General features: G+C 48.3%; 1 protein-coding gene across 2 annotated transcripts in view; it reads left to right on the top strand.

The window, feature by feature from the left end:
* LOC144146333 (uncharacterized) overlaps positions 1–25,352 on the top strand; it is a 102,427-nt gene that overhangs the window by 76,001 nt on the left and 1,074 nt on the right. Inside the window, exons 30-40 of one of the 2 annotated variants that reach the window (XM_077678290.1) lie at positions 228–361; positions 1,502–1,628; positions 1,952–2,131; positions 10,991–11,041; positions 11,977–12,165; positions 13,213–13,343; positions 15,505–15,649; positions 16,528–16,755; positions 22,900–23,112; positions 23,400–23,605; positions 25,164–25,250. In XM_077678290.1, coding sequence (XP_077534416.1) covers positions 228–361; positions 1,502–1,628; positions 1,952–2,131; positions 10,991–11,041; positions 11,977–12,165; positions 13,213–13,343; positions 15,505–15,649; positions 16,528–16,755; positions 22,900–23,112; positions 23,400–23,605; positions 25,164–25,250 — 1,691 coding nt within the window. The remainder of the gene's footprint in view (positions 1–227; positions 362–1,501; positions 1,629–1,951; positions 2,132–10,990; positions 11,042–11,976; positions 12,166–13,212; positions 13,344–15,504; positions 15,650–16,527; positions 16,756–22,899; positions 23,113–23,399; positions 23,606–25,163; positions 25,251–25,352) is intronic. The other variant, XM_077678297.1, reaches the window with a different exon arrangement.

Here is a 25,352-nt window from a genome sequence, read left to right on the forward strand (position 1 = left end):
ACGCGGTCGTTACTACGAGCGCAGCTGGCTGCCCCAATATGCTACCGTGCTCTGACGGTTGAGTCCCCTTAACAAGTCTTATACAAATCACCACTTTGGGCTGGTTATCCTGAAACAGCCAAGTTCTTCCCCTGTACAGCATCGCCATAATCTCCTTTTGTTCCTACGTAGCCCGTTTTTGCCGTTATCGTGGTCAGCTTGTTTGATAAGTATACCATTATCTGCAGGTCCCCAGGGGTCGCCAGGCGAAGAAGGCTTCCCCGGTGTGCCGGGCTTTGACGGAACGAACGGCCTCCCTGGTCTGCCCGGGGGCCCCGGCCCCGACGGATTCCCGGGCCTGCCAGGTTTCCGCGGACTAAAGGTGAGTACACTGGGTCACCTAACTTGCTACGGCAGTGAAGCGCTTTAGTGGTCTGCTTGACCGACCCGACAATCCATCGATACAGTCGAAGCCGGTTCTACCGTAATCGCGCGGGGAGGAAGAATTCATTTGTTATAAAAGTAGGCACCTGAACTGCTGAATATAGAACAGAAGATGAGCCAAGCACGCGACAGGCACTTACCGTGAATTGCACTAAAGTAAACTACCTCAAGTGTGCACAACGCTATAAATATAGGTCATATTTTTGTGCGTATAACCAGCTCCCTCAACCCCATGTTGCACACACAGAGAAAAGCAAAGCATATATTCCTTGTTTAATTGACCGTGTCGTGCCTGGACTTTCCGTCAAGGGACGAGTCTTTGGAGAAGCCTTGATGCTGCGCTCTAGCTTGGATACTATTTCTGGTCGTGTCGTCATAAACAGCTCAAGTGTCATTAAAATTCAGCATGGCCAACTAAATTTCGAATTTGGTTCGTTATACCTCATAATTACCTCTATGACTGTCAGTTATAACGACGCTCGACTCTATGTACCCAGCAAGTGGTGCACAACGCCGCTGTGATCAATGAAGATTATTCCTTTTTGCCCCTCTTGTCTCTGCACCATAGGGAATAATGGCTATTGAACATCGACTACAGTACATTGCATATGGAACAATAGTTTGCGTCCAAGATGAGTTCCCAAGCAGGTTCACGTCCATCCAATGAGTGCTGTGAGTCTATATTAGATTAGCTGAGCTGTAATAAATAGTTTGTGTGCTTTCGTTCTTTAAAAGTTAGAATTAAAGTAGAATAGCCAGCGGAATGAACTGTTAATTTCTTTATTTCAAGTTTAAAAAAAGAGGAGCAAACACAAAAAAATGGGCGGAAGAAGGCAGAGGGTGTTCGAATACACCGTCTTAGATTTTCCCGACTGTTCTAGAAGAAACAAAAAAGATAGCGATAGAGATCGAAACAGAAGGAATGAAAAATTTGGCGTCAAAACGCTATACGAACAAGACTAAACCTTTAACTCGTGGAATTTTCGTTACAGCTATTACGCGCAGCATACGAATACGCATTGCTTGCGTGCATGTTTTGTGGCCAGAGAGAGGGTGAGGAGACCTGTCGATCCTGCAGGGTGACTCGGGCTTCGACGGCCGACCTGGGCCTCCTGGTCCGCCAGGACCTGCAGGGCTCCCGGGGCTTCCTGGCATCGACGGCAAGCCGGGCCTCAAGGGTCCAACAGGAGAACCCGGGTACCCCGGTACGCGAGAAAAGACAGATTTTGCAGTGATATTGTGCACGGTCAATTTAAGCATCACTTCATGCAAAATGCGCTTTGCTGAGCGGAAAATGTGCCCTCCACAGAGCGATGAATAACCGACTCTATCTGGCGTCATCCATTATAGCAGCCGGAGCTATGAGCATATCGGTGGCCGTTTGATCTGCTCGTGCAAATTATTTGTGAGTGTCTGATCAGCGCCAATATGTGATCAAAAATGAGTCATGTCCTGGATCTGAACCGCCAATGCACGCGGCGCATCGTGCTCATCGGTGCATAATCAATCGCGACCGCCTTCTCCGCAGGCCTTTCGACTTTCGAAATCAGCAAAGGCGACAAGGGCGAGCCAGGTCAGCCAGGCCAACCCGGTTCGCGCGGCTACCCAGGCGACGACGGCTACCCAGGCTTTAAGGGCCTGAAAGGTGAAGTGGGAGACGCCGGCTACGACGGAGCACCCGGAAATGTGGGAAGGCCCGGCCCGAAAGGTCAGTCCCGCAGCTCGCCGAGGAAAGCAAGAAGTTATTAATCAATAATTTGAGCTCTCTACTCGCGGTGTCTGTCCAATGGGATCCGAACTTGACGTTCAAAAGAAGAAAAGGGCAGACCTAATACAGCAGCAAAATAAAAAAAAGCATGGACAGTTTGGCAGCGCCAACCCTCTAAATGCCGTGCGAAAGTAACATGTGTTGGCTTACAAATTGTTGTCTAATACCCCACTGCGGATATGTGGGCAACATGTACTCCGTGCCTACCACGTACGTATGGTACAATTTTTTATAAAGCGTCGATACATCATTGTCTGTATATGCTGTGGGTGGGCAGCACTTTACTAAAGGGCAGCAGCGACTGTCGGGTATGCGCGGGAGTTTAGGAGTGTAGGTCTATACGCTACGTCTTGTTTTCCGACGTCGACCTGCACTCGTAGCTTTAAGTACACTCGTAGCTTTAAGTAGGAGGAGCCTTTATCCCATGGGTATCGGTTGAGAACGTTACAGCCCAGAAAAGTCACGCTAGGCCTAACGTCCAATGCTTAGGCCTAACATTACGTAACCTTAATGTTTAATTTAACGAGATGCCAACATAACGGCACTCATTGTACGTAAACCTGCAGGTACCGGATGACGACGTCAGACCTCAATGCGTAAAGGTAGGCTTAACGTCAGGCCGGCACATACCCACATCGCCCCACTTCTCTTCTTCGCATCAACTTTCACGCAAACGAGTATACGGGAAAATGGGGAGGTTTCATGAATCAGACTTCATAATCCAGGCTTTACAAAGCAGGCTTAACAAAACTGCATGGCTTCACGAAACAAGGTTCGCAAATTTCCAACGAAACCGGCAGAGGTAGGCTAGATAGTGATTTCGCAATAAAAAAACGGACCACATGTAGACATCCTTGATTAACTGCTTACCTCGGTATGAACCAACTTGGCCGGGCAAAGCATCGGTTTTGCACTTCATTATTCGCGTAGACATCAATCACTGACACTAATTTGGGTAACTCCGTAACAAGCCACCGTAGGTACAGACTATTCCTCTTTTATATTCGCAGGACATTAGAAATACACTACGATAAGAACAGAGATGCCACTTTTGCAAGTGGGTAGTACGGTCAGGCGAGCAGTATATTATTCAACCAGTTTCCAAATTACTAGTTAATATGAATTTGTTAATTAACCTTTTAACTGGTGGTGGTTTTGTAGACGCATATGCTGGTACGTTGGAGGCAGGTAAAAAATAAAGCTGGCCCACTTTTAGAAATCCTCAATGCGGCTTGTCTTTGGAGTTATACAACGCCAGTATACGCGGCCATTCATACTTTCACGCTCTCTTGAAAATCGAAAAGGCGGGTTCATAACGCAAGCTGAGCAGAAACTTATCGGTCAGTAAATTTTGTCCTGACGTAAGTATCCAACTAAAAGCCCGGATCAAAATTTCAAAAAGGGGAAGTGGAAGGCAGGGGCCCTAGGTTGAATTATGTTCTGCCTAAAGTTTTATTCAACCTAAATGTCTATCCCGTCACCATAACTTAAAGCTTAACGCTAGTACCTCGCAATAATGGTAACTCTGCTATCTATTGAACAAATCACCCGCACTGCCATGTCGCGAACTGCATGGCGCGTTTTAGCATGCGATTCGTGCGCGTCGGCGTTGCGCGTGGGATTTTTTCATGCCTGCGCCGACGATTCCGCGCGCGCGGCAGCTTCTGCATCGCTAAGAAAATGACGGGCGTCGCGCGCGGCAGTGGGAGGAGCCTGAGTACTTGCGCCAATAGAGAGGCGCGCACCCCATTGCGGCAGTTTCTAAGCGCTCGAGACAGCCAGCTGGCTCCGCCAGAGATTTTTAGGCTTACGCCCCCGGCAGATATTGCATGGGCGCTTTCACTAGCGGCGCGGACGATGTTTTATAGTATCGTTTTCACCCACATTATAAGCTCCTTTAGCGCACGAGTAACTTCGTGTGTGCCTCGAGCGGCATTTTAGAGAGCGCTTAAAGGCGGTCGCTCGAGCTCCCCGCACCACTTCGCGGCCGAAGCCGCCGCCATATTGCCGCCGACTGCCGTGTCGCGCGCAGCGTGTGGGTGGTTCCGCGGCAGCGTCAGCGCACCTGTGGCGCGCGCGGCGCGTTTTCGCGAGCAGAAAACGCTCCATGTGGTTCACGCTTAACTCACCAATACACAACGTCTTATATGCTTGTCCAGAAAATTGCAAGCAAAACAACCTCGTAAAAACCGTAAAGCCCCAACCACATGGGGCGATTTTGCGAGCGACTTGGGGCGCGACGCGACTAGCGACGAACTACTTTTCGCCGCGCACCAAGTCGCTCATCGAATCGCTCGGTTCTGGGCAGCCAGAAACAGTCGCTCGCCTCCCGGAAGTGGCCTCAGCGACTAGCCAATAGGAGAGCCCCTACGTAAGCACGCAACCTCCGGTTTTGAAAGAGAACGGGGGGGGGGGGGGGGGGGGGGAAGATTTTGCAAATCCACGCAGACGACGTTTGCGGTGCAGCGGCAAAGAAAGCTTTGCGTGGCGAAGCTTGTGTACACGCTGAAGCAGAAGCAAGAAGGCTCCCGCTCACACTGGGTGAGACCCGTGTGGGAAATACGACGTCAAGAAAGCGAATTCTTCACGGCGTTCATGTTGGAGCCGAGAAACGAGGCGCAAAAGGAAAAGCGTGCGCTATCGCTAACCCAAACCAGTTTTAGAGATGCAATGAAGTGCAAAAAGCAAGGTAGAAAGGCGTAATACTTTTCAGTCATGCTTTTTATGACAAATGAACAAAAAAAAAATGTTTGCAAACATCCAGCGTACCAAGCGCGTTACTATGCGCAGTGCGGAAACATTGAAATCGCCATCCTCAGTCGCATGCTCAGTCGCTCGAGCCGTCGCTGTCATGTGGTTGCCTCGGCGAGCGACTTCGGTTCGGCGACTGCGGCTCCTAGTCGCGTCGCTCGTCGCGTCGCTGGAAAAATCGCTCCATGTGGTTAGCGCTTAAGCGTTGTGCAGTCGGAAGTGAGAAGCCAGTGAATTCAGCCGTGAGTGAAGCATGCATGTGCGCACAGCACGAAGAACTGAGTCGTAGGGAGGCCACGCGACAACAGTCCCGCTTAGAAAAGATAACCATGCACACTTTCTTTATATATTTATAGCGGTTTCCATTGGGCGAACAGGGTCAAGGGGAACCAGCAGCGAGGGCAGCACAGAAGAGCAGCAGTGACGTGGGCTCTTATATTGCGAATCTGTCAGTCACGCTGCACCGAGAGCTGAGCAGCGAGGGGGAGAGCGTGATGTCAGGTGTCACGTGACCGAACGTACGAAGTCGTTCCGGATAATGTGACCTAATTTAACTTCATGGCGTCATAGAGGTCATGTGACTTCCTTCGTGCTCCATGTTGCTCCGCCGCTGGCTACGGAGTACCGAAAACTGCTCTCGGCGGCTCTCGACGCCCCAAAGAAGTCCCTCCTCACCAATGAATTACAACTCTCCCGCTCCTGCCCGATCACTGGTAGGCGCTGGAACTCGCGAGGGCCCTTTGAGCTCAGTGCTCCTGTGCGCCCAATGGGAACCGGTATTGGTGGAAAGGGGGAAATGGGAAGAACCAAGACCGAAGCAGCACTGCGGCGGGAAGGGAGAGGGATAACAGAGGCCGTATGTGACAGGTGGGAAGAGGCGAGCCATGCACCCGAAGTGCCTCTCTCAGCTGACAGGAAAACCGTGGGTCGGCTCTGCCGCACGTTAACTCTGTCTGCGGTGCTGCACGCTTTACAGTCATCTCAACTGCGTCGGCACGCGCGGGGCGTGCGCGCTGTGAGCGGATCACAGCACTCGTTCTTGCGGAATGCCTTCACGAATAGGTCAGCTAATATATCGAAGTACCTGCGCCTAAGTGTCTGGGTGGACGGCATAGACCCTCCAGGGTTGCGTTGCACCATGGACCAGTCATGGCCACGTTACCGCTAAAAAGTAACAGTGTTACAGCTACAGTAACCAAATTTAAGCCAAAAAAGCAACTCTGTTACAGTTAGTTACAAAAATTTTAAAAGTAACTCGTTGCAGTTACAGATACTGTGAGAAAGTAACGTTGCTGCTTGTCCGTTACTGTATAATAAAACTAAGTAATGTATCACAAACCAAGCGATAGAGTTTACTTAGTACTACAGGCAGTACCCGACGATGCCCGGGTGGGCCACTATACTAATGACACTGATGGGTATAACACTTATTCAGTTCTTTCTTACTTTTCATATATAGGTAGTTTACCGTGAAGTTGTGCGCAGTTAGGATGTCCCGCCTGCTGTCAATACCTGGGCTCCTACAGGAGGCGTGCGGTAATGGGAAACGCCTGGAACTGGTGTGCTATTGTAACCCTCCCGAAACAAATTGTACCAAGCTGGTGCGCTCAGACGACTACTAACGATACTCATCGGTCATAATTTTATGAAAATAACACGGGCTCCTACGGGAGGCGCGTGGTTGCAGAAAGTCCCAACATATGACGAGCGCTACGCGAACGCGGAGAAATTGAACTGAATTCCACGTCCAGAGGGGTGTAACTTGAAAAACCCCGCTGGCCTCTTTATACGCACGTTAGGGCGATACCATGACATTGTTTTTTTTGTACAACTGTATGCGCAGGAGTTGCAAGCAAAAATAAATCGGATATATCAACGGGCTGTATAGTTATTGAGGAATGTGTAAAAACACGCACTTTTCCTGGAATCTTGATTGTCCCTATTAGGTGGGTGTTATGGAAAAATGTTGCAGAACAGTGTTTAGATACCGGAGTAAGCTACCTGAGTAAGCTACAAAATCGTAGCTTACCGGAGTAAGCTACAAGTAGATACTTGATAAATAGATGATAGGTAAGCTACAAGTAGATACTTGATAAGCTACAAGTAGATACTTGATACTCTGGTAAGCTACAAGTAGATACAAGATACTTGTAGCTTAGCGGAGTAAGCTACAAGTACAAGACTTGTAGCTTACCGGAGTAAGCTACAAGTAGATACCGGAGTAAGCTACAAAATCTAGCTGAATATCTCAAATGGTCTGCAATGAAAAATAAATATCTGAAAAATTATTTCACCACTTTCGCTCTCTTCGAGGTGTATTTTTTTTAAATTTCGGCAATGCTGAGTTCCTACACTATCATCACAATGTTCTAATGAATTTTAAAGCCATTTGAACCAGCAGGTGATGCCAGCAGGCGTTGGCATCACCTGTTAGGCCTTTTCAGCTCGTGTCATTTAAAAAAAAAATTCTCCTTTTTACCGGTGCCGCAGGGCGAAATACTTCAGATTTGTGCATTTGTATGAGTAACATTTATTAGCAAAAACCAAACTGATAAATGAAACAGTGAAACATTCATTGGAGGATCTTTCTGAGCGCCCATTTTGTTCCGAAATGCAGAGTCGCCCAAATAGTGTTGGTTAGGGCAAAACCGTAATATGGTTTTTAGATATTCTTAAAGGGTACATTTATCAGCAAAAAGCGCTTCCACATATGAACACGTGAGCAAGAAAATCACGAATTTAGGAAAACACAATTTCCCACTTTCCCTCGGTTAGGAGCACAATTTCGAAAAATCCCGCTTTAGTGAGCCCCTACGCCATATGACACAAATGTAGTCCTGAAATTTCAAGTGTCTATAGTTCATTCCACAAGCTGCATGCAGCACTGCGGAGGTTACATTGTTGCCAATAGAGCGCCCACTGAGGTCGCCTAACTCACCGTAAAAGAGGTTTTGAAAGGACCTTTTTGTGTACCCTCTCGGAAGGGGGAACCGCAAGGCTCCGCCGTCTATTCTCGCTTTATTTCACGGTGAGTTAGGCACCCTCAGTGGGCGCTCTATTGACAACGTTGTAGCCTCCGCAGTGCTGCATGCAGCTTGTGGAATCAACTATAGGTCTAGCAGTTTTGGCTGGGCATCGATGGAGCACTGAGTCAGTATGTACAGATAAACGTACGAAGGCGTGCGGGTAGTCAAAATTACACGGGGCAAAACCCTAGACGAAGGGAACCTAAAAGGGGGCGCTCTCAAGCCCAACACCAACAATCGTTGTATACGCCTCATCTTGTTGCATCGACATTTTCTTGATGCACCGTTGGTGTTGGGGAATTTATTTGCAAAACTCATTGTAACTTAGGATTAGTTCTTTCTCAAATTGGCATCCGACAGCTTCCCGCTTTTCGTAGGTCTAATTTCCAGTCTTTTTTTTTCCCCCGTCTTGTTTCTGCTCGCTCAGGACAAATGAATCGTTTTAGTCATCGCTTCTGAAGCCATCTTCCAACCTCAGTCTTCTGCAGGAACGATAATCCATCCTTTTAGCTACATCCTCTCCTAAACTGCGAGGGGAGCCGTGTTGTGGAAAGGAAAAAGGTGGGGAGAAAATAAGCTCGAAAAAGTAGAAAGTGCGAACTGCGCTTCGGACTTTAACGAGTGTTGCTATTGAATAGTTTTCTACAAAAAAAGAAAGTAACTGTAACGGTATTTTCTGTAAAAAAAGTAGCAGTGTTACAGCTACAAGTTACTCCAACGTAACAGTAACCGGTTACAGCTACAAGTTACTGAAAAAAGTAACTAGTGATCTGTAACGAGTTAGTATTAACTGGTTGATTAATTGTGGGGTTTAACGCGCCGACGCTACACGAGGCGCGCCGTTGTGGAGGGCTCCGGATTAATTTTGACCATATGGGGATCTTTAACGGGCACCGAGATCTCGAACACACGGCGTTTTCGCTTCTCGCCTCCATCAGAAAAACGGCCGCCGCGTCCGGGAAACGAACTCGCGTCATTGGGCTCAGCAGCACAACGCCATAGCCACTGAGCTACCGTGGCGGATTACTAGTAACTAGCTACTACCAAAGTCTGCCATGGATACGCTAGGATGAGAGATTGATTTTCTGAAGTTTTCCTAATTGTGAGCAGCCGGGAACGGTCTTGGGAGTGAATTAGCTCGATTCACGTGTGTTATCGGTGGTTGCACCTGTACACAAGGTTCATGGATCGCCATTTTTTATCGCGGACATGAGGAAACGTGCAAATGTCTTCGATGCTGACTAGCTCAAGCAAAATTAATCGCGCTGTCTAGCAGAAAAAAGCTGGGGTTTATTCCTCGTCATAGGAATCGGTAAAAGACGAAAATGAAATGTGCAGCAAAATCTGCTGCTGAGCATGATTTGCGGGTCGGCTGCTGTCTTGTGGGTGTGCTTGGTGAGCGATTTTCTGCTGGCGGGTCGCTTCTGCAAAGGTGTACTGGCGTCATTTCCGTGACGATTATGACGTCAGTGAAATTTCGGTGTATCCCGGTATACAACTTTCGTGTTGACATATAAAACCCGAAAACGAAGAACCCTAATAATTGACGGACTATGGTATAACGTACTTTTTAGTACTAAAGGTTGCTTCCCCGCAAGAAGACTCTGTGTGCAGGAGTGCACCCTTTACAGGTCGCTTGTTTCGTTGTACTGGCGTTATTTCCGCGACAGATATGATGTCAGCGAAATCTTTGTGTACCCGGAATAAAACACTTTTGGGTTAAAGAAACGACGTGTGGAAATTTGCAGATTACGACAATTATTAGCACCAGACGCCGCGGAAAAGCAGCAACGAGAATCATTGTACAACTTGTGAATAAAAAAATTCTTGTCGGCATTAGCCACACTTAAAGGAGCGCAGACGGCAAAGTTACTGCGTGCAATCTCTTTGATTGTCTTTCCAAGCACCACTACTTAGCGCTTCATGGTGTCTGCGCATCGGGTTCCCAAGGGGAGCAGAGAGTGGGGAGAGGATTGGGGGGGGGGGGGGTATTTTTGCGAACGCTGAATGCTGAGTACCGCTGTGAAACCCTTGAATCCCTCATTGTTATGCTTCGAAAAGAAAGCCAGATAAAGGGAGCACTAAACACACGACTGAAATTCGAAAAAAATAATACGCGAAGAGTTCTGCAAGCGCGAAAACACTGCGTTGGTGTTTGCATAAACATTCGGGTCTAAGTTCACCCAGTACTTCTGAATAACCGAGGTGCAGTAATAAGCCTATGGGGAAGATCCTGTGGTCTTTCTTCGAACATGTGGCAACGACAGGGCGCTGTTAGTTTTTGGGTTATCTTGCATAATCACAACAATCCGTTGGGAAACCTCAAGTAGCTCAACACAAGCGGGAAAAAAAGTGTCGTTCAACACAAAGTGTCAACACACGCGGGAAAAAAAAGAGACAGACTCGTTGTGCGAGTTGTGCAACGCCGCAAGTAACGCGTTTTTATTTTCCAGGTGAAGACTATGCGCAGAATCCTCGAGAAAAACAAATTAAACTGTTCATAGTAGGGTGAACTAAACGGGGGCAGATCATTAAGAGGGAAAAAAGCACGCGAGATGTCAAAACGTATAATTCCACTACCAGTCAACCTTTAGGCGTTCAGTCCAGCCGAATAATCCGAAGCATAAGCGACTTCGAAATAAAAAGGAGCAGGAAGAAGTAGAAACACATTTCAGCACATAAACAAAAAGTTGTGTAATAGACTAGTTTGTTGCACTGCGGGATATTAGCGGCGTATTATGATTAGCGCTGATCGAGTTGAACGCTCTTGCGGAAAGCACTTTTACCGCACGCGCAACTTGCCCGTTAGCATGACCCGCTAGAAAAGTGCGCGGCTTTATTTCTTGTTTCTCTTTTTTTTTTTGCCAGAGCACGACGCATATTTCCTAATGCGCAAGGAAACATTGTAAATATTTTCCTAGAACTTTCGCATTTCGTTTCTTTTTTTATTATTATTACTGCTTTGCCAATGTATTGTCGCCGGCGTAACGGCAAATCGTTGACGAGTTCAACTTTGTTTCAGGCTACCCCGGCAATGCTGGACCCCCTGGACCGGAAGGAGCACCCGCATTCGGTATCGTTCCGTGTTTTATATACATTTAACCGTAGTGCGCGTGCAGGTTCAAGCCCGGCCAAAAGTTCCTAGCTGTTTAGCATTGTTGACCTCCTGCCGACCACCGCAAATGTTGGACACCGAGGCTACTACGTGCAAATGCGGTGCGACCTCTAAAACCGCCTCAAAAGCTACAGTTTTGAGGCGCAGTGGGTACCATGAATTCGCGCTCTTTTGCACGCTGGAAAATAGCTAGGTGTGCTATTTTTTTTTAAAGTTCACCAAGCATCACGTACCCTGACGTTCAGTATCGGGGTGATTAAAGAACACGTTTTTTTATACTTACACTACACGAAGTCGCGGCAAATGGGTGCCCTAGAACACTTCCCGCATCTCTGGCGGGCTTAGCTACATGCAGAGCTGCGCCCAGCGCCAGCGCGCCTTGGGCGTTGTTTGAAGCCTAGACTGTGCTTGTGTTTTTCCGTTGTGAAGTCGGGGACGATGGAGGATACAGTTTATACGAAGAAGAAAAACACTGGCGGATCCCGGGCGGCAACGAAGGAGACAGAGCTCCCGTCTGGCTCCCTTTTTGTCTTCACGCTGAGCTTATGCACGTGCCTTGTCGAAGTGTGTGCCTGCCACTGTGGTGTAACAGCGCAGCTTAAAAAAGACGCAAGAATAAGGAATCAAACTGGACAAGCTCTGCCTGGTTGCGCTCGTCAGCCTGTTTGCTTCCGTCTTGTGTCTTTGTTAAGCTTCCGCCACAACGCTACATCCGCAACTTGCCCGACCGTCCATCCTTTCGTATGCGCCTGCGCAGCATGTCTGCGCTGGCGCCCCTGAGCGAAGAGCCACGGCCGCTGGATGAAAGGCGCACTGACCTTGCGTGCGCTCTCATCCAGCGGCCGTGGAAGAGCGCAGAATGCGTGATTAGCAGCGCCTCACACATCTCGCAGACATCTACCCTGGCCAAAAGGGAGACGAAGGCGTGCCCGGACCGCCGGGCTTCCCCGGAATCCCTGGGCTGAAGGGTGAAGCGGGAGATCCCGGCTTCCCGGGCCCAGACGGACTGCCCGGCTACCCCGGTGTTCCTCCTATCGGCAGCAAGGGCGAGCAGGGAGACCCAGGACCGGGTGGCCTTCCAGGTGACCGCTCTTCCCCACCTTCAGGCTGCTGCATAAACGCGACGCTTGAAGAGGGCCAGTGTCGTCGCGCCTGAGGAGCGAAAGTTGCGTGTTTTAGTGTGATTGAGTGAAAGAAAAAATTACGCGAACAATGCACGTTAATTGTAGTTACGGTTTGGCGTTCTCTCGAAAAACAAAAACAAATACCACCGCATTGTAACCTTTTCATCACTCGTGTCAATCCCAAATGGAAAGAAAAAAACGGAAACAGAATTAGCAATAGTTGTGATCCTATTCTCTGGGTGGGGGTCACTTGCGAGGCCCCATCTCCTCTGAACTGATGAGTGGCTCATGAACGACTTTAAAGCAGTTTACCACATAATCATTCACTTCATCGCAACTGCAGCGCGCAACCTTCGTCAAGCACGCGTGGCGCGGGATTAGCTCCTTTTGTTGTGAGGCTAGATACACAAGAAGGCCCGCCACGATGCAGGTAGCTAAAAATGCTTTGCAATTAAAACACCCAGCTAACGCTTAAGTTGTGCTTGAGCATTTATATGAACTTGATATTGGCGTTGTCGCTTCTAAGGCTATTTTCCATAAGGCTTCTAAGGCTATTTACCCGCGCGCTATTTTCCACAACATTAGCGAGCACCAATATATCGTTCCTGTCCTTCTGCAGCCAGCCACCTATTTGTCAGCGTCTCATCAATGGGCTTGTGTGGTAATCATGACATAAATCCGTATGACGGACGCTGCAGAACGAACACTGGCCCTATCCTCAGAATTAATCTTAAGTCTTCTACCCTCTTATCGTAACTCTTGTTCATGCAGGAAGCGTCTGTTCACTCTTGTTCACGCAGGAATAAAGATGCGCTGGTAACCATGCATAGGATCTTTATTTGCATAGAGACATTACAGTGTAAAAGCAAGTTGACCAATATTGGCCTACTGGAAGGGCGCACCGTGGTGTCCTTCCAGTAGGGGGCGCCACGGTGCGATGTGGCGCCTGAAGCTCCGCTAGAGTGAAAGGAATGCACTATAATGTTTTTTCGCCTTGTGTGGCAGGCACTCCTGGAAAGGACGGGGCCCCTGGACAGCCAGGCTTCCCCGGCCTTCAAGGACGTAAAGGAGTCCGAGGAAATCCCGGTGCCCCCGGACTTACCATCCCCGGACCACCGGGAATTCCGGGAGCCAGGGTACGTCATCACTCGCTCATATCGCGAAAGCCGGTCAAGTTGTAGAAATATTAGTGATGCTGGCATGCTCTTCGCACAAAACGCTTGGGCCGTTCCAGCTTTTGCCAGGCATCAGTTTAGTCGTGGAGGTAATTTAATTTTCCTTTTGTCCTCTGGTGGATTCTTCCTTCAGTAGGAGCTACGGGGAAGCGAAAAACTAGCCACTCTGTCCTCGCCTGTCAGTGGGTACTAGTGAAGGCTAAAGTCATTATTAACCGTGTTAGAAGCATGCGATAAAGACTGTAATAGCCATAATGTGCAAGCCGTTGGTATCCCCACACGGGCCGGAGAAATGAGCACTAGGTGCTAATTAACGAGAATTGCTCGCTAAGCTTTGCAATAATTTTTGTTGCGAGGCTGCGACGAAATGCCGGGCGAAATACATGCTGCAACGAAAACAAAACATTTTTGCTTCCATGCATTTCTATGAGTTTGACCACTGCTGCGCTGCAAGCTATTGGCCGGCCTGACACGACGAACGAATCCGGGGCGCAGCCTTCGCGGCGCAGCCCGTCACGGTGCTGCGCAGTGACGAATGCGACACAAAGCGGCCAGAATTCGCTGAAATGCTGCTCCATTTGTGAACCCGCCGCGGTGGCTCAGTTGCGCTGCTGAGCACGAGGTCGCGGGTTCGATTCCCGACCTTTTCTGATGGAGGCGAAAAGCAAAAACGCCCGTGTGTACAAGATTTCGGCGCACGTTAAAGATCCCCAGGTGGTCAACATTAATCCGGAGCCCTCCACTACGGAGTGCCTCATCGCCTGCGTTGAGTCGGCGCGTTAAACCCTACAATCAATCAATCAGCTCCATCTTTGAGGGGTTTTAGTGCTGGTCCCAGGCATGCTCCGAATGTGAGGCCCGATACCGAAGTTTCGTAACGTCGTATAGGGGATCCCTCCTTGGCAGGCCTTAAAAAGTAGTTTTATGAATTTCGCCCCTGTACTTTTCACTAGGCAAGTTTCGTTTCAGAGGCTATACTATCCGCAGTGGAAAATTAATATTCCAGAAATACGAATATAGCAGATGGTAGACGTTTCCAAAACTAATTTTTGACGTGCGTTACGTTCACATGTGGACGCAAATTCGTAAAATGCCATTTGCCTTGATGATATAAGCACGAATATATGCTATGCATTGTACCTATGCTATGCATTGTACCTATGCTATGCTATGCAAGAGAAAGACACGAGACGTTGTTTTTCTATGGTATGCAAGAGAAAAACGGTTTCTAGCGCGCTTCTCCTCTTACCCTTTTTTTAATTATTTCAGTGCAGTGATACAATGCAAAGCCTTTTTATTTTTCTTGTAAGGGGGCAGGGGGGGGGGTGTAGAAAAGAGGCTGCCACAATGGTGTACACCTTGTGTAGTCTAATCTAATTTAAAGTAATTGCTCTCCTCCTTAATACATCCTTAAGAGCAGCTACGAATGTTTTCCGCGACGCAATTTTGAGACGTTAGTTATCGGGCACGGCAGGTGCATTTCTGATGAGGCCAAAATATCTAGGTGTATGAGACCTAAGCACACGTTAAAGAATAACCAGGCGGTCTAAATAAATACATAGCCCTCGACTACGACGTGCCTCAAAGACCCGCGATAGCTTTGGCGCGTAAAACCTCAATTTGGAATTATAACCAATGTGAACTGGGTCATCCAGTTGATCAAGCAGCAGAGGGTCGCTTAATTAGGTTTCTGCGTCACCAATTCAGGCACTAAGAAACATTTAAGGGTAGAATATGCGAATAACGCGACCACTAATGCAACGCGAGAGAGTGCGGAGGCTTTAAAGCTTCTGGACCACCGCCATTGTTCGGCTGTTTACTTGCGCTCAGCTTTGTGGACTCGTGTCCACTGCAATGCTCTGCGCCTTGATTCATTGTGCAGCTGTTCGCACACTATTCACATGGTGTTCGCGCATGTGATGCGCGTGCTGAAGGAGCCTCAGATGTGTGCTTTCGAGCACACTTCAGCCGACCAATTAACGACCGAGCTCGCTGTGTGACCAGGCGACGCTGCTTGTATACAGCGCGCACTTTATGCGCCAAAATGTGAGGTAAACTAAATGTGGCCGCACTGGGACTCACGTGTACCCTATCCGCCCCCCCCCCCCCCCTTATCCCCAAGGGCAATGACGGTCTAAGTGGCTACAGGGGAGAGAAAGGAGCGCCTGGTGAATCGGGACTCTACGGTTTTCCCGGCGTGAAAGGCGAGAGAGGCGAAGCCGGCCTGCCCGGACCTCCGGGACGCCCCGGCGTCGACGGCGCCAAAGGCAAGTCTCGCTTCATGCACGCTGCTTGTGAATGTCGTGCGACAGAGCTCACGCGCGTTGTACCGCGTATAAGATTATATGCTTTCGCCACGTCAAAAAACGGCAGGTTGGAGAGCCTGTTTAGATGCCAAGCTATCGCAAGCTCTCGGAGAACAGTAAACTACGGGTCAGTATCCCACCAGAAAATTGGCTTTAGCTTTCACGAAAAAATAAAAAAAAAAGATTTAGGGTAGCGTGCGCTTTTCTTGCGTGTTCAGGTTGGTAAGCAATAAAGTACGACTACGGAAACTGCACGAGACAAATGCGACCGGTGAGAACGTCTAAGAAGTCAACAAATTTTTGTTCAGGTCATGGCAAAAAAAATGCAAAAGTGAGTTCGGCTGATCTGCATTTTTCATCAGAAATGACAGCGAGAGGGCGTCAGAAATAGGAAAGAAAACGAAGGTACGCGCGTATGCGGTTCCGACTACTTCCATATTCGAGCATCGATTATCTGGCGGAAATCTAAGAAATGTCTGGTTGGCCGTGGTAATTTACGCTCTCCTATTTTTGCAGCCAAGTGCGTAACATGCTATGGGCATGGCACCGAGCTGTCCCCTCGGGGTTGTAAAATATAGTGCCGCATTTTCTACCAGAAAATTTCGAGTGAAAGCATAGCAGTAGGAGAGCGCATCCATGCTGCGGTCTCATGATAAAGTTTTAATATTGAGCCCGTAACTATTTTAATACTTGCGAGGAAACAAACCTTCCTTTTTTTTTCTTTCGTGTAAAACAAATCTATAGGAGCATAATTTGTGCAAAAGTTGAGCCCACGGTTGTGTCTGCCCAAATTGTGTTCAGCGGTTATCGTGAGGTGAGCCGAAGGTTTTCACCCGCAGGTGTCAAGGGACCAAGGGGCACCGCAGCCCCAGTCGATCTGACGTTCATGCCTCCTGGCAGCAAAGGCGACGCCGGTTACCCGGGAGCAAACGGTTCCCCGGGCCTACCCGGTGAACCAGGCTTCCCCGGCAAGGAGGGAGAACCCGGAGACTACGGTCTTCCCGGCTTCCCTGGGCCGCCGGGCTACGCCGGCCCCAGAGGCCTCCCGGGTGACGATGGATTTGAAGGTGCGTTTGCCTTGCAGTTGGCCGAGCTAACCGCGCCTTTTTTCTAGCTCATTGCCGCATCAGCGTCGCACAACGCCGTGCCGAGTTGGATCTAGCGCGGCGCACTATACTGCCGTAAGGTGAAGCTGCTAAGCCGTTAATTTTTCCTGTAAAATCCAAAGATTGTTTGTGCAAGGGGACTTCGTTGTTGCGCCATGGAAGCGCAGTCCAGGTAATTACGCATTGCCGTTTCCACGTCGCGATCATAGGAAGCAACCTCGGTAAACTGGGCGTACGTCATAACGGTGAGTATACCGGTATGGATATACCGGCACAATAAGCTGAGTAACGCATTGAAATGCATGTACCAAAGGTTCAATACGATAATCATACGGCGTCGGCTATGAGGTTGGGGACTGCTGCACCACAGCTGAGTAAGCCCGAGGGTAAGTAAATACGTGTGTACATAGAGAGAGTACGAATACACCTACAGAGTGAGATTATCGGGGCTTGACAAAATGGCTGATCAAATAAATAACATCAATCAAACAGTTAAAACAAATCAACAATTTTAATCAATCAGCCTCAATGAATAAATAATTTTAGTCAGTAAGGACATCAGCTAACGCTGAAATTTTCAGCACCCCTGTGTGGTGCATGGTCTCTCAAGATTTATTAAAATCACAGTCTATGGCTGAAGGAATTCACAAGTTCAGGCGGCCGTCATACTTTTTCCGTTGCTTCAGAAATATTTCAGCTTTAAGTTGGAACCAAGAGAAAGGTTCAGTTCTAACACCGCGCGAAATCAGTCATAACAACGAAAGTAACCGCTCAACACATGGCAGATCCAAGCAGAAACGCTCGAGCTCGTGCGTCGTGCCAAGGGCGTGCCGCTTGGTACGACGGTAAATTGGTATGACGGTCGAACAGTAACGTTCCCCTTGGTAAATTAAGTCGTTAGTAACGACCTAATTTACTTCGCTGGTTTTTCACTTCCAAAAGGCGAAACTGACATTGACAAACCAGCATAGCTGTCCGCTACTCACACAAGTATTCCACCGTTAAATCGAGGTCACCGATCGCATGGGACGTTACCTTTCCCGGGTCAATATAGCCTGTTGGAGGTTGTAATTGCGTTCACAGAGCTCATTGGCAATGCGTCTTCGTACTTGTTCGCGGCGGGAAAGCCAGCTAAACATTGCAGGACTATTAGCGGCACTCGCCAACTCCGTGCTCGGTCGTATACACTGGTGGAGACACATAACGCAACAGAGCTGAAAACTGCGTCAGGGATTTCAAGAAAGGATGGTGGGCGAGAAAAGAAGCCTGGATTCTGACTTGGGGACCACTGTCTCTCAAGGCGAGGACGTTAGGCACTCATAAATGCGGATCGGATATAAATCGGTAGTTCCGAGCAGTAAACGGAATTTATAAGCTCAATATATAACGCAGGCGCATAAAGAGTGACTGTGAAGCGCCCATGTTTAACGTAAAAAATCTAATTTTGGGTCTGATGTGCCTAAGCTACACTTGCGCTATACGCCTCGAGCGCTGCCTGTAGGGGCTAAGGTCCCTCAAATTTTAGGGGCGCCACTGAAATCCCCCTAGCGGCCCGTTTCGAAAGCAGCCGCGGGAGTTTCCGACCCGCTCACCACTGTCGCCGTTGCTTTTGCGGCACGTTCGCGACCGATATTTTACGTTTGTATGCATTGGAAAAACGTATCTATATGCAGCAGTCACTTTTTTTTTGCAAATTTTCTGTATTTACGAGAGTGTAAATGCTTCTGACGTGATGTTAGTGTAGTACATTCGGTCCGCATAAGCGCCAGGTGTGTGTCACAGGCCGGCCTCACGAAACCGGCGTATGCATGGTGCCGACTGTAATTCCATGGCCCTGAAATCTACTAAAAGTACCTCCCTAAGTAGCATTCGTTCAGATATTCATGCTACGGCTATACATTACGATCTTAATCGGTTTCGTGTGATTACATAATCTAGCGGAGCACAGCTCGCCAGTTACGCTTCATATTTCAGATATTGATCACTACCCTGAACAAGCCAATATGGCATAACTTTCACGGACATTCTGCGAAATAAGTAAATGCAAAATTACATGCTGTAATCAGCACACGACAAATAATTTACTGTTGGGTCGTCTTGTCGCGAGGTGAGCACTCGCAAACGTTCATCATCTGCTACATGTATCCTCCGCTTATATATCCGCGTCCGCGACTAAACCTTTCCTCGAAACATCGTCATATGACATAGGCAGCCTGCAGAATCTAGCAAAAAAGTGAAATTAGAGGGGCTTGTCAGATACCCCACTCTTCCAGCGACACCTTTTATACTTCGAAAAATGCGCCCGCCGAGTGATCAGTTCTTCGTTAAAGTCGAAAAACTAAACAAAAGTGAACGCACAGCTTGTGTGTGGGTGATTATTAAAACGTCCATTCTTTGATTTCGCTCCCCTTTGAACACAACGATCATCAAGCGTCCCACTCCCGTAAACACCCCACCCCGTCTTGCGAAATAGCAGTGCATTTCGCATCTGTGGTCCGGTGCTTAAGTTTAGACGAACGTTTTTAGCATTTCCGAAGCTACACTGTTTTTTTTTTTTTAATTCCCGTACGAGCTATTCCATTTCTCCTGGACTTGCAGACCATTTACTTTTCTGTGGTTTAATTAACCCACCTTGGTTCTTGCTACAAGGCACTAATGCGCACATATTTCACGACGCAGAGCCTTGTAATATACTTAACATTTTCGCGTAGCCTGTATTCCCATAAAAGGCACAAGTTATCGTTAGGTATTAGGTAATGACATCCCCGAATCATATTTTTCTACGACGTATATATTTGAAACAAAGCCGCATTCGTTGTCCGCACTGCAAAACGAAACCACCCTCTCACTGTGCCAGTACCAGGTCTAAACAAGGTGACAAAAGAATTAACTTCCGCCTGACGTATTCCGAGGTGACAGTGGTGATAGCTGTTGCCGTCGCAGACGGCCGTAAAAGCGGCAAAGCGCGCACTACCGCGTCCCTGGATAGCTCTTCCTGGCGTTCGAGCGCTCTATAAGGAAGCATCTGTTTTTTTAAGTGCCCTAAACGTACTATTTGCTTAGAGACACCACCATAACATGTTGTTCAGGGCGCCGAAAGGCAAAATGAAGCGAAAGAGAACTAAAATACTGCATAGCAGCTACCAGCTGCGCAGCGGCCATCCCGTAAGCGCCGCGGCAGGCGGCGCAGCGATCGCGAAGCTCGTGGTATATAATACGAGTAGTATAGTAAAGAGCCGCTACAGTTAACCTTAAACCGCTACGACCTGCGGCCACTGCGCTTTGGGATTAACGAGATCGTACACACAGCAGTGGGAGTGTGGGAATTCGAACCCCGTCCGAAATTTTTTCCAGGCAGCGCGTAAGCGAGGCTTTGTATTCCTTTCGCCAAACTTGTCCCTTTGGATAGCCCATAACCACCCTACCCAAAAACATTTCTGGCTACGGCCCTGGTAGAGGGGTTCCGATACAACGATTTATTCGCTTGTGAGGTAGGGGAATAGGAACAACTTTATTTCGTCAACGATCACTGAGTTGTTAGATTATGGATGGGCTCCTTCTTGACTCCGGGGCCAGAAGACCTTGCTTCATGGCGACTTCCAAAGCCCAGTCCACGGCCTGAATTTGGGTCTCAGGCTTGGAGCTGGTCACCGCAGTCTCCTATTCTATTTGGTTAGGGAGATGCCGTTCGGCTTCAGGTTGGAGCTCAGGGCATTCGTATAGTACGTGAGCTAGGTCGGCCTTTTCGGCCTCACACATTCTACATTTTGGGGTGTACAGACCTGGGTACATCAGGGCCAGTTTATAAGGGTTCAGGAACGTATGGGATTAGAGTTGCCTCCATGTCGTTTGCTGGACTTTCGTTCGGGAATAATAGTAAGATGTAATCTCTTGATAAGTAACCATGCGCTTTTTAGACCCTCGCAGGCATGATTGGTCCACCGCCCGGTTGACGAGTTCGCGGGCCAAACTGTGGGCCGCTTCGTTCCCTGGATGGGATATATATGAGTGCGCAGGAATCCAGATAAGCTGGATCTGGCGGTGTTCGAACCCGTTTCTTAGTAGAATTTGAGATGCCGCTTCGGGAATTTTGTTCTTAGAAAAATTACGCACAACCGTTTTGGAGCCGCTGAAGATAAATTTTGCTTTGGTACTAGTGATTGCAATAGAGATTTCCGCCTCTTCCGCTTCTTCCGGCCGGCAGCCACGGCGGTGATAACCTTGAGTTTGTTATGAACGGCTGCAACTGCAAAGGCACCCTGCAATTTGTATTCGGCTGCATCCACGTAGACTACCTCCTCGCGGTGCTTAAACAGTTTTTCAAGTGCTTCGGCCCAACGTTTCTCCTTTCCTTGTGATGAATAGGGTGCATATTTTTAGGAATAGAGTTAATAGTCAGGTGCTTAAATGTATCTCGAGGGGCAGAGTTCTCCCTTGTTTGTGTTCCTTGATAAGGTATACAGTCGAACCTCGTTATAACGAAGTAGCATCGGGACAGCAAATTAGTTCGTTATAACCGATATTCGTTATAACAGTAGAAATAAAAATCGGCTATAGCAAATCGACAGTCTGGCTCGCGCTAAAATACTGGATCCAAAAACGCATTTCTTGAGGCTTCGAACCCACTATACACAAGGTAACCCTTACCTTCCTCCTTGCTGCATTTCGAGCTCAATGAACCGGAACATGAGTGCGTGAAATTACAACAGAACAGAGTTCACTTGACAAAAAAGGACTTTTCTTCGTTATATCCGATATCGCGCGGCTCTCACGGTTTAATTTTTGTTATAAACGAATGTCATTGAAATAAAGCGTGACCAACCAGTCTGTATTTAGTACGCTATAGGCTATAATTCGCTATATCCGTGTTCGTTATAACGAGGTTCAACTGTATTTAGATACTTTAAGGTGTACTGTCCTGTCGGGGTCTTAGATAATCTTTCATATTGAGCGATTCTATGTGCCTCTATTAATTCTTCGAGGGTATGGTGGATGCCCATTTTTAGGAGTTTATCTGTCGGAGTACGCCTCGGTAAGTGCAACGCTGCTTTGTAAGATTGTCTAATTAAACAGTTTACTTTCTCCTTCTCCACCTTGTGTAAACTGAGGTATGGAAGGGAGTAGACAAAGCGACTCAGAACAAATTCCTGAACTAGCTTCGTTAGATCTATTTCTTTCAGCCCCCTGTGTTTGTTCGCTATGCGGCGTATTAGGCGGTTCGTCTGATACACGCAAGCCGTCAGTTTACTGAGCGTGGTGGGTACTATGTTGTACCTTTAAAACTTCCTGTAATGCCGTAGGGCAATCTCTCGCTATAAAAAAAGCGTCGAGGCGTTCTTGCCATTGCTCTGTAAGTACATTTCTAGTGCCTTGATTGTTTGGACTTCGGGTACTATTATAGTGTGTTATTCATGCGGATTTCTATTGGAACTTGTGTATCTTTGGTTTGTTTACCAGGCGCGTAACGCATTACCAGGAGCTCTGACTTTTTAGGAAAGCAGGACAAACCCATAGTCCCAGCCTGTTCCGAGTCTGTCAGCTCCGGTTTGCAATGTGTCCTCTATTTCCCCGTCGCTGCCCTTCGTTGTCCACAGCGTAATATCGCCAGCATACAGGGAGTGGAACAGATCAGGTACTTTCGCTAGCAGCTTGGTCATGGGTATAAGTGTGATGTTAAATAATAAGGGGGAGAGCACTGAACCCTGCGGTGTCTCCTTGCTTGAGCGGCCCGCAGTGAATCACAGCTGTCCTGTTGGACAGGAAAGCCTTGATATAGTTATGGGTTCGCTCACTGACCTGAAGGGTTGACAGTGCTGCTGTAATGGCCTCATGTTCGATATTACCAAATGCTTTGGTTAAATCCAAAGCGAGGATCAATTGCACGGGTGTGTTTATCATGTAACGGATTTACCACCTCTTCTGATATTCTGCGCCTGATATCTTCTGTAGGTAGGTGTGTTCTGAAACCTATCATTGTGTCTGGGAAGGGATGGTGCTTCTCCATGTGTGTTTAAATGTGTTTTACTTGAACGTCATTTATTACAGTAGCGTGATCCACGCAGTGCACCGAACAAGAAGTAACAGCCTCTTTATTTTTCATTAAAGGGCTACCAGGATACCCCGGTCAGCCTGGCACTCCCGGACGTCCAGGAAACCGCGGTCCACCAGGTGGTCCGGCCCGATCTCGAGGCTACTTCTTCACTCGCCACAGCCAGACGTCACGAATTCCGGAATGCCCCAGGGGCACCCATAATCTCTGGTCCGGTTACTCCCTCTTGTACATACTTGGCGACGAGAAGGCTCACGGACAGGACTTGGGTAAGCCCCGCTTGCAGCCTCTACCACCAGTAGCAGGATTTTAACTGACAACAGTTGAAACGAGATACAAAACTAAATAGTATTCACTATAGTTCTTTAGAGCGCATAGGCGTTTTATGTGTACACAACGTGACCGAAATTTCGGTGCAACCATGGCAAACTCTTTGGTATGCAAGCGCGGTCGCTCGACTGAAACGCTTCCCGTGACAGTGAGGTAACATGTAAATTATTCCACAAAGTAGGTTGACGATCATGTTGTTCTAACTCTGGCTATTACCAACTTTCAGGAAGCGCCGGCAGCTGCCTGCGGAGATTTAGCACCATGCCGTTCCTGTTCTGCAGCCTGAACAATGTGTGCAACTTCGCTTCAAGAAATGATTACAGCTACTGGCTCAGCACGCCGGAACCGATGCCGATGGCGATGACGCCAATTGTTGGAAGAGACATCCAGAAGTACATCAGCCGATGCAGTGTCTGCGAGTCGACCACGCAGGTACGTGACCCTCACTTCTCGGGCTTTCGATTGTACCCACACACAATGCGCCCCGGGCGAGCGACGGAAACGAAGCAAATGGGAAGACGGCAGAATTCTTCAAGTCGTATTATAAGAGGTCGTATTACTCCTCTCGGGAACAGCAGCTGGCGCCATAACACGCCGGTCGCCGCTGCCCCTTTAGCAACAGCTAGGTCTTATTAACTGACGGCGTCGTCTTCGTGTGCTTTCACACACCTGCTATCGCCGCTTTACTCAGCAACCGGCGCTCCCCAATAAATTAGGGCCGTGTTCACACGCTTCAGTGGAAAGGAAGCAGCAGTGATGACGGGTACTGTTTGTGCGGCAGTAACATACTCCCTTCGCCTCGCTTTTAAAGGAGATTTAGGGCAAGAGAGGACAAGAAACGGGGAGGACGGGAGAGATGTTTCGTGTGCGTGACCACGGTGCTGAGGGTGCGCAGCTGGTACTTTGCAGGGATGCCTTAGTAAGCCGAAACGCCTGGGAGGTATGCGACTCAGGAGGTCGTTCAGAATCCAATGCGGTGGACCAGGTCATATGTAACCACATGTAAGCGCGAATGTTCTGTAGAGCTCTGGGCACACTCGCACAGTACAGGACGAACGGTGCATCGGCGTCGTGCAGCGACCACGCTGGGGAAGCGACAAGCCACGTCGGTAACTTCACCTAGCTGACTACATGAAGCACGACAAGAAAGAGCGGGGGAGTTGCAACGTATACGGTATACCTGCCACAAAATGCTTCGCACCGAAACTGGGCATTGTCCTTTTATGGAGGCATAACGGCCTGAATCAAGTGTCTTTGCGAGAAGTCGTGGTTGGCCTCGCGGAGTCAATTATTGCCGACCTACCTTTACTCTAAATTCGAAGAGAGCAATTCAGATGAGATTTTCTCACCCTGATAGTAGGTAACAAAGTGCCCCTCGACCCTCACAACTTGTATCGCCCTTAACAACAAGAGTTACCCGCACCGCCAACCTCATGCGCTTACTCCTTACCTCGCACGAACTAACCTTTTCAAAGTTTCTTTTTTTTCCACGCACCATAAGTGAGTGCAAAGACCGAGCCACCACGAACGTGCTGTTGTGAAGTGGAGTAGTACTGTTGAATTGTGTACACTTGGATCGCCCACCGTGCTTGGACCGCAATAAAAATTAAAAAAACTGCGTGAAGAATAGGACTAGTGAGGAAACGACGCTCTGCGTGTTAGGTAGGGAAAAAAAACTAATTTGAGGAGACGACAAGTCAGGAAACAGCAAATGCAAACGCAAGTTCTGATATGCTTAACGAATAAATAAACATACATCATGATTTAGTGATTCGTTGTCGGTGTTCGCAGTGATTGCAGCGCTTAAAAGCCAGAGACATATTAGAAGGAAAGTCATGAGCAATTTATTTTCAACCATTAAGCTAGTTTTGTTGGGTACGATAGCGTCTAAGGGTAACCAAAACAACTTGCAAACAGCAGCAGCATATTCATACTGCTCGATGGTTCAAACATTACAACGTCCTCATTTTTACAATTTGCTTATGTGCAGGTGATAGCCATACATAGCCAGACTCTGGAGGTACCAGAGTGCCCTGAAGGCTGGGACGGCATCTGGTCAGGGTACAGCTTCTTCATGGTAAGTAACTGGCCATCTTCTAACACCTGCGGCGCAGGCATTCTTTCAAACTTGCACAAACTAGAGCGAAGAGAACAGACACTGAAAATGTAATTGTAGCGA

The sequence above is a fragment of the Haemaphysalis longicornis genome, unplaced genomic scaffold (genome assembly GCF_048455015.1).
Source record: "Haemaphysalis longicornis isolate Haplotype H1 unplaced genomic scaffold, Haemaphysalis longicornis Haplotype H1 scaffold_1, whole genome shotgun sequence".
In the NCBI taxonomy this organism is placed as follows: domain Eukaryota; kingdom Metazoa; phylum Arthropoda; class Arachnida; order Ixodida; family Ixodidae; genus Haemaphysalis; species Haemaphysalis longicornis.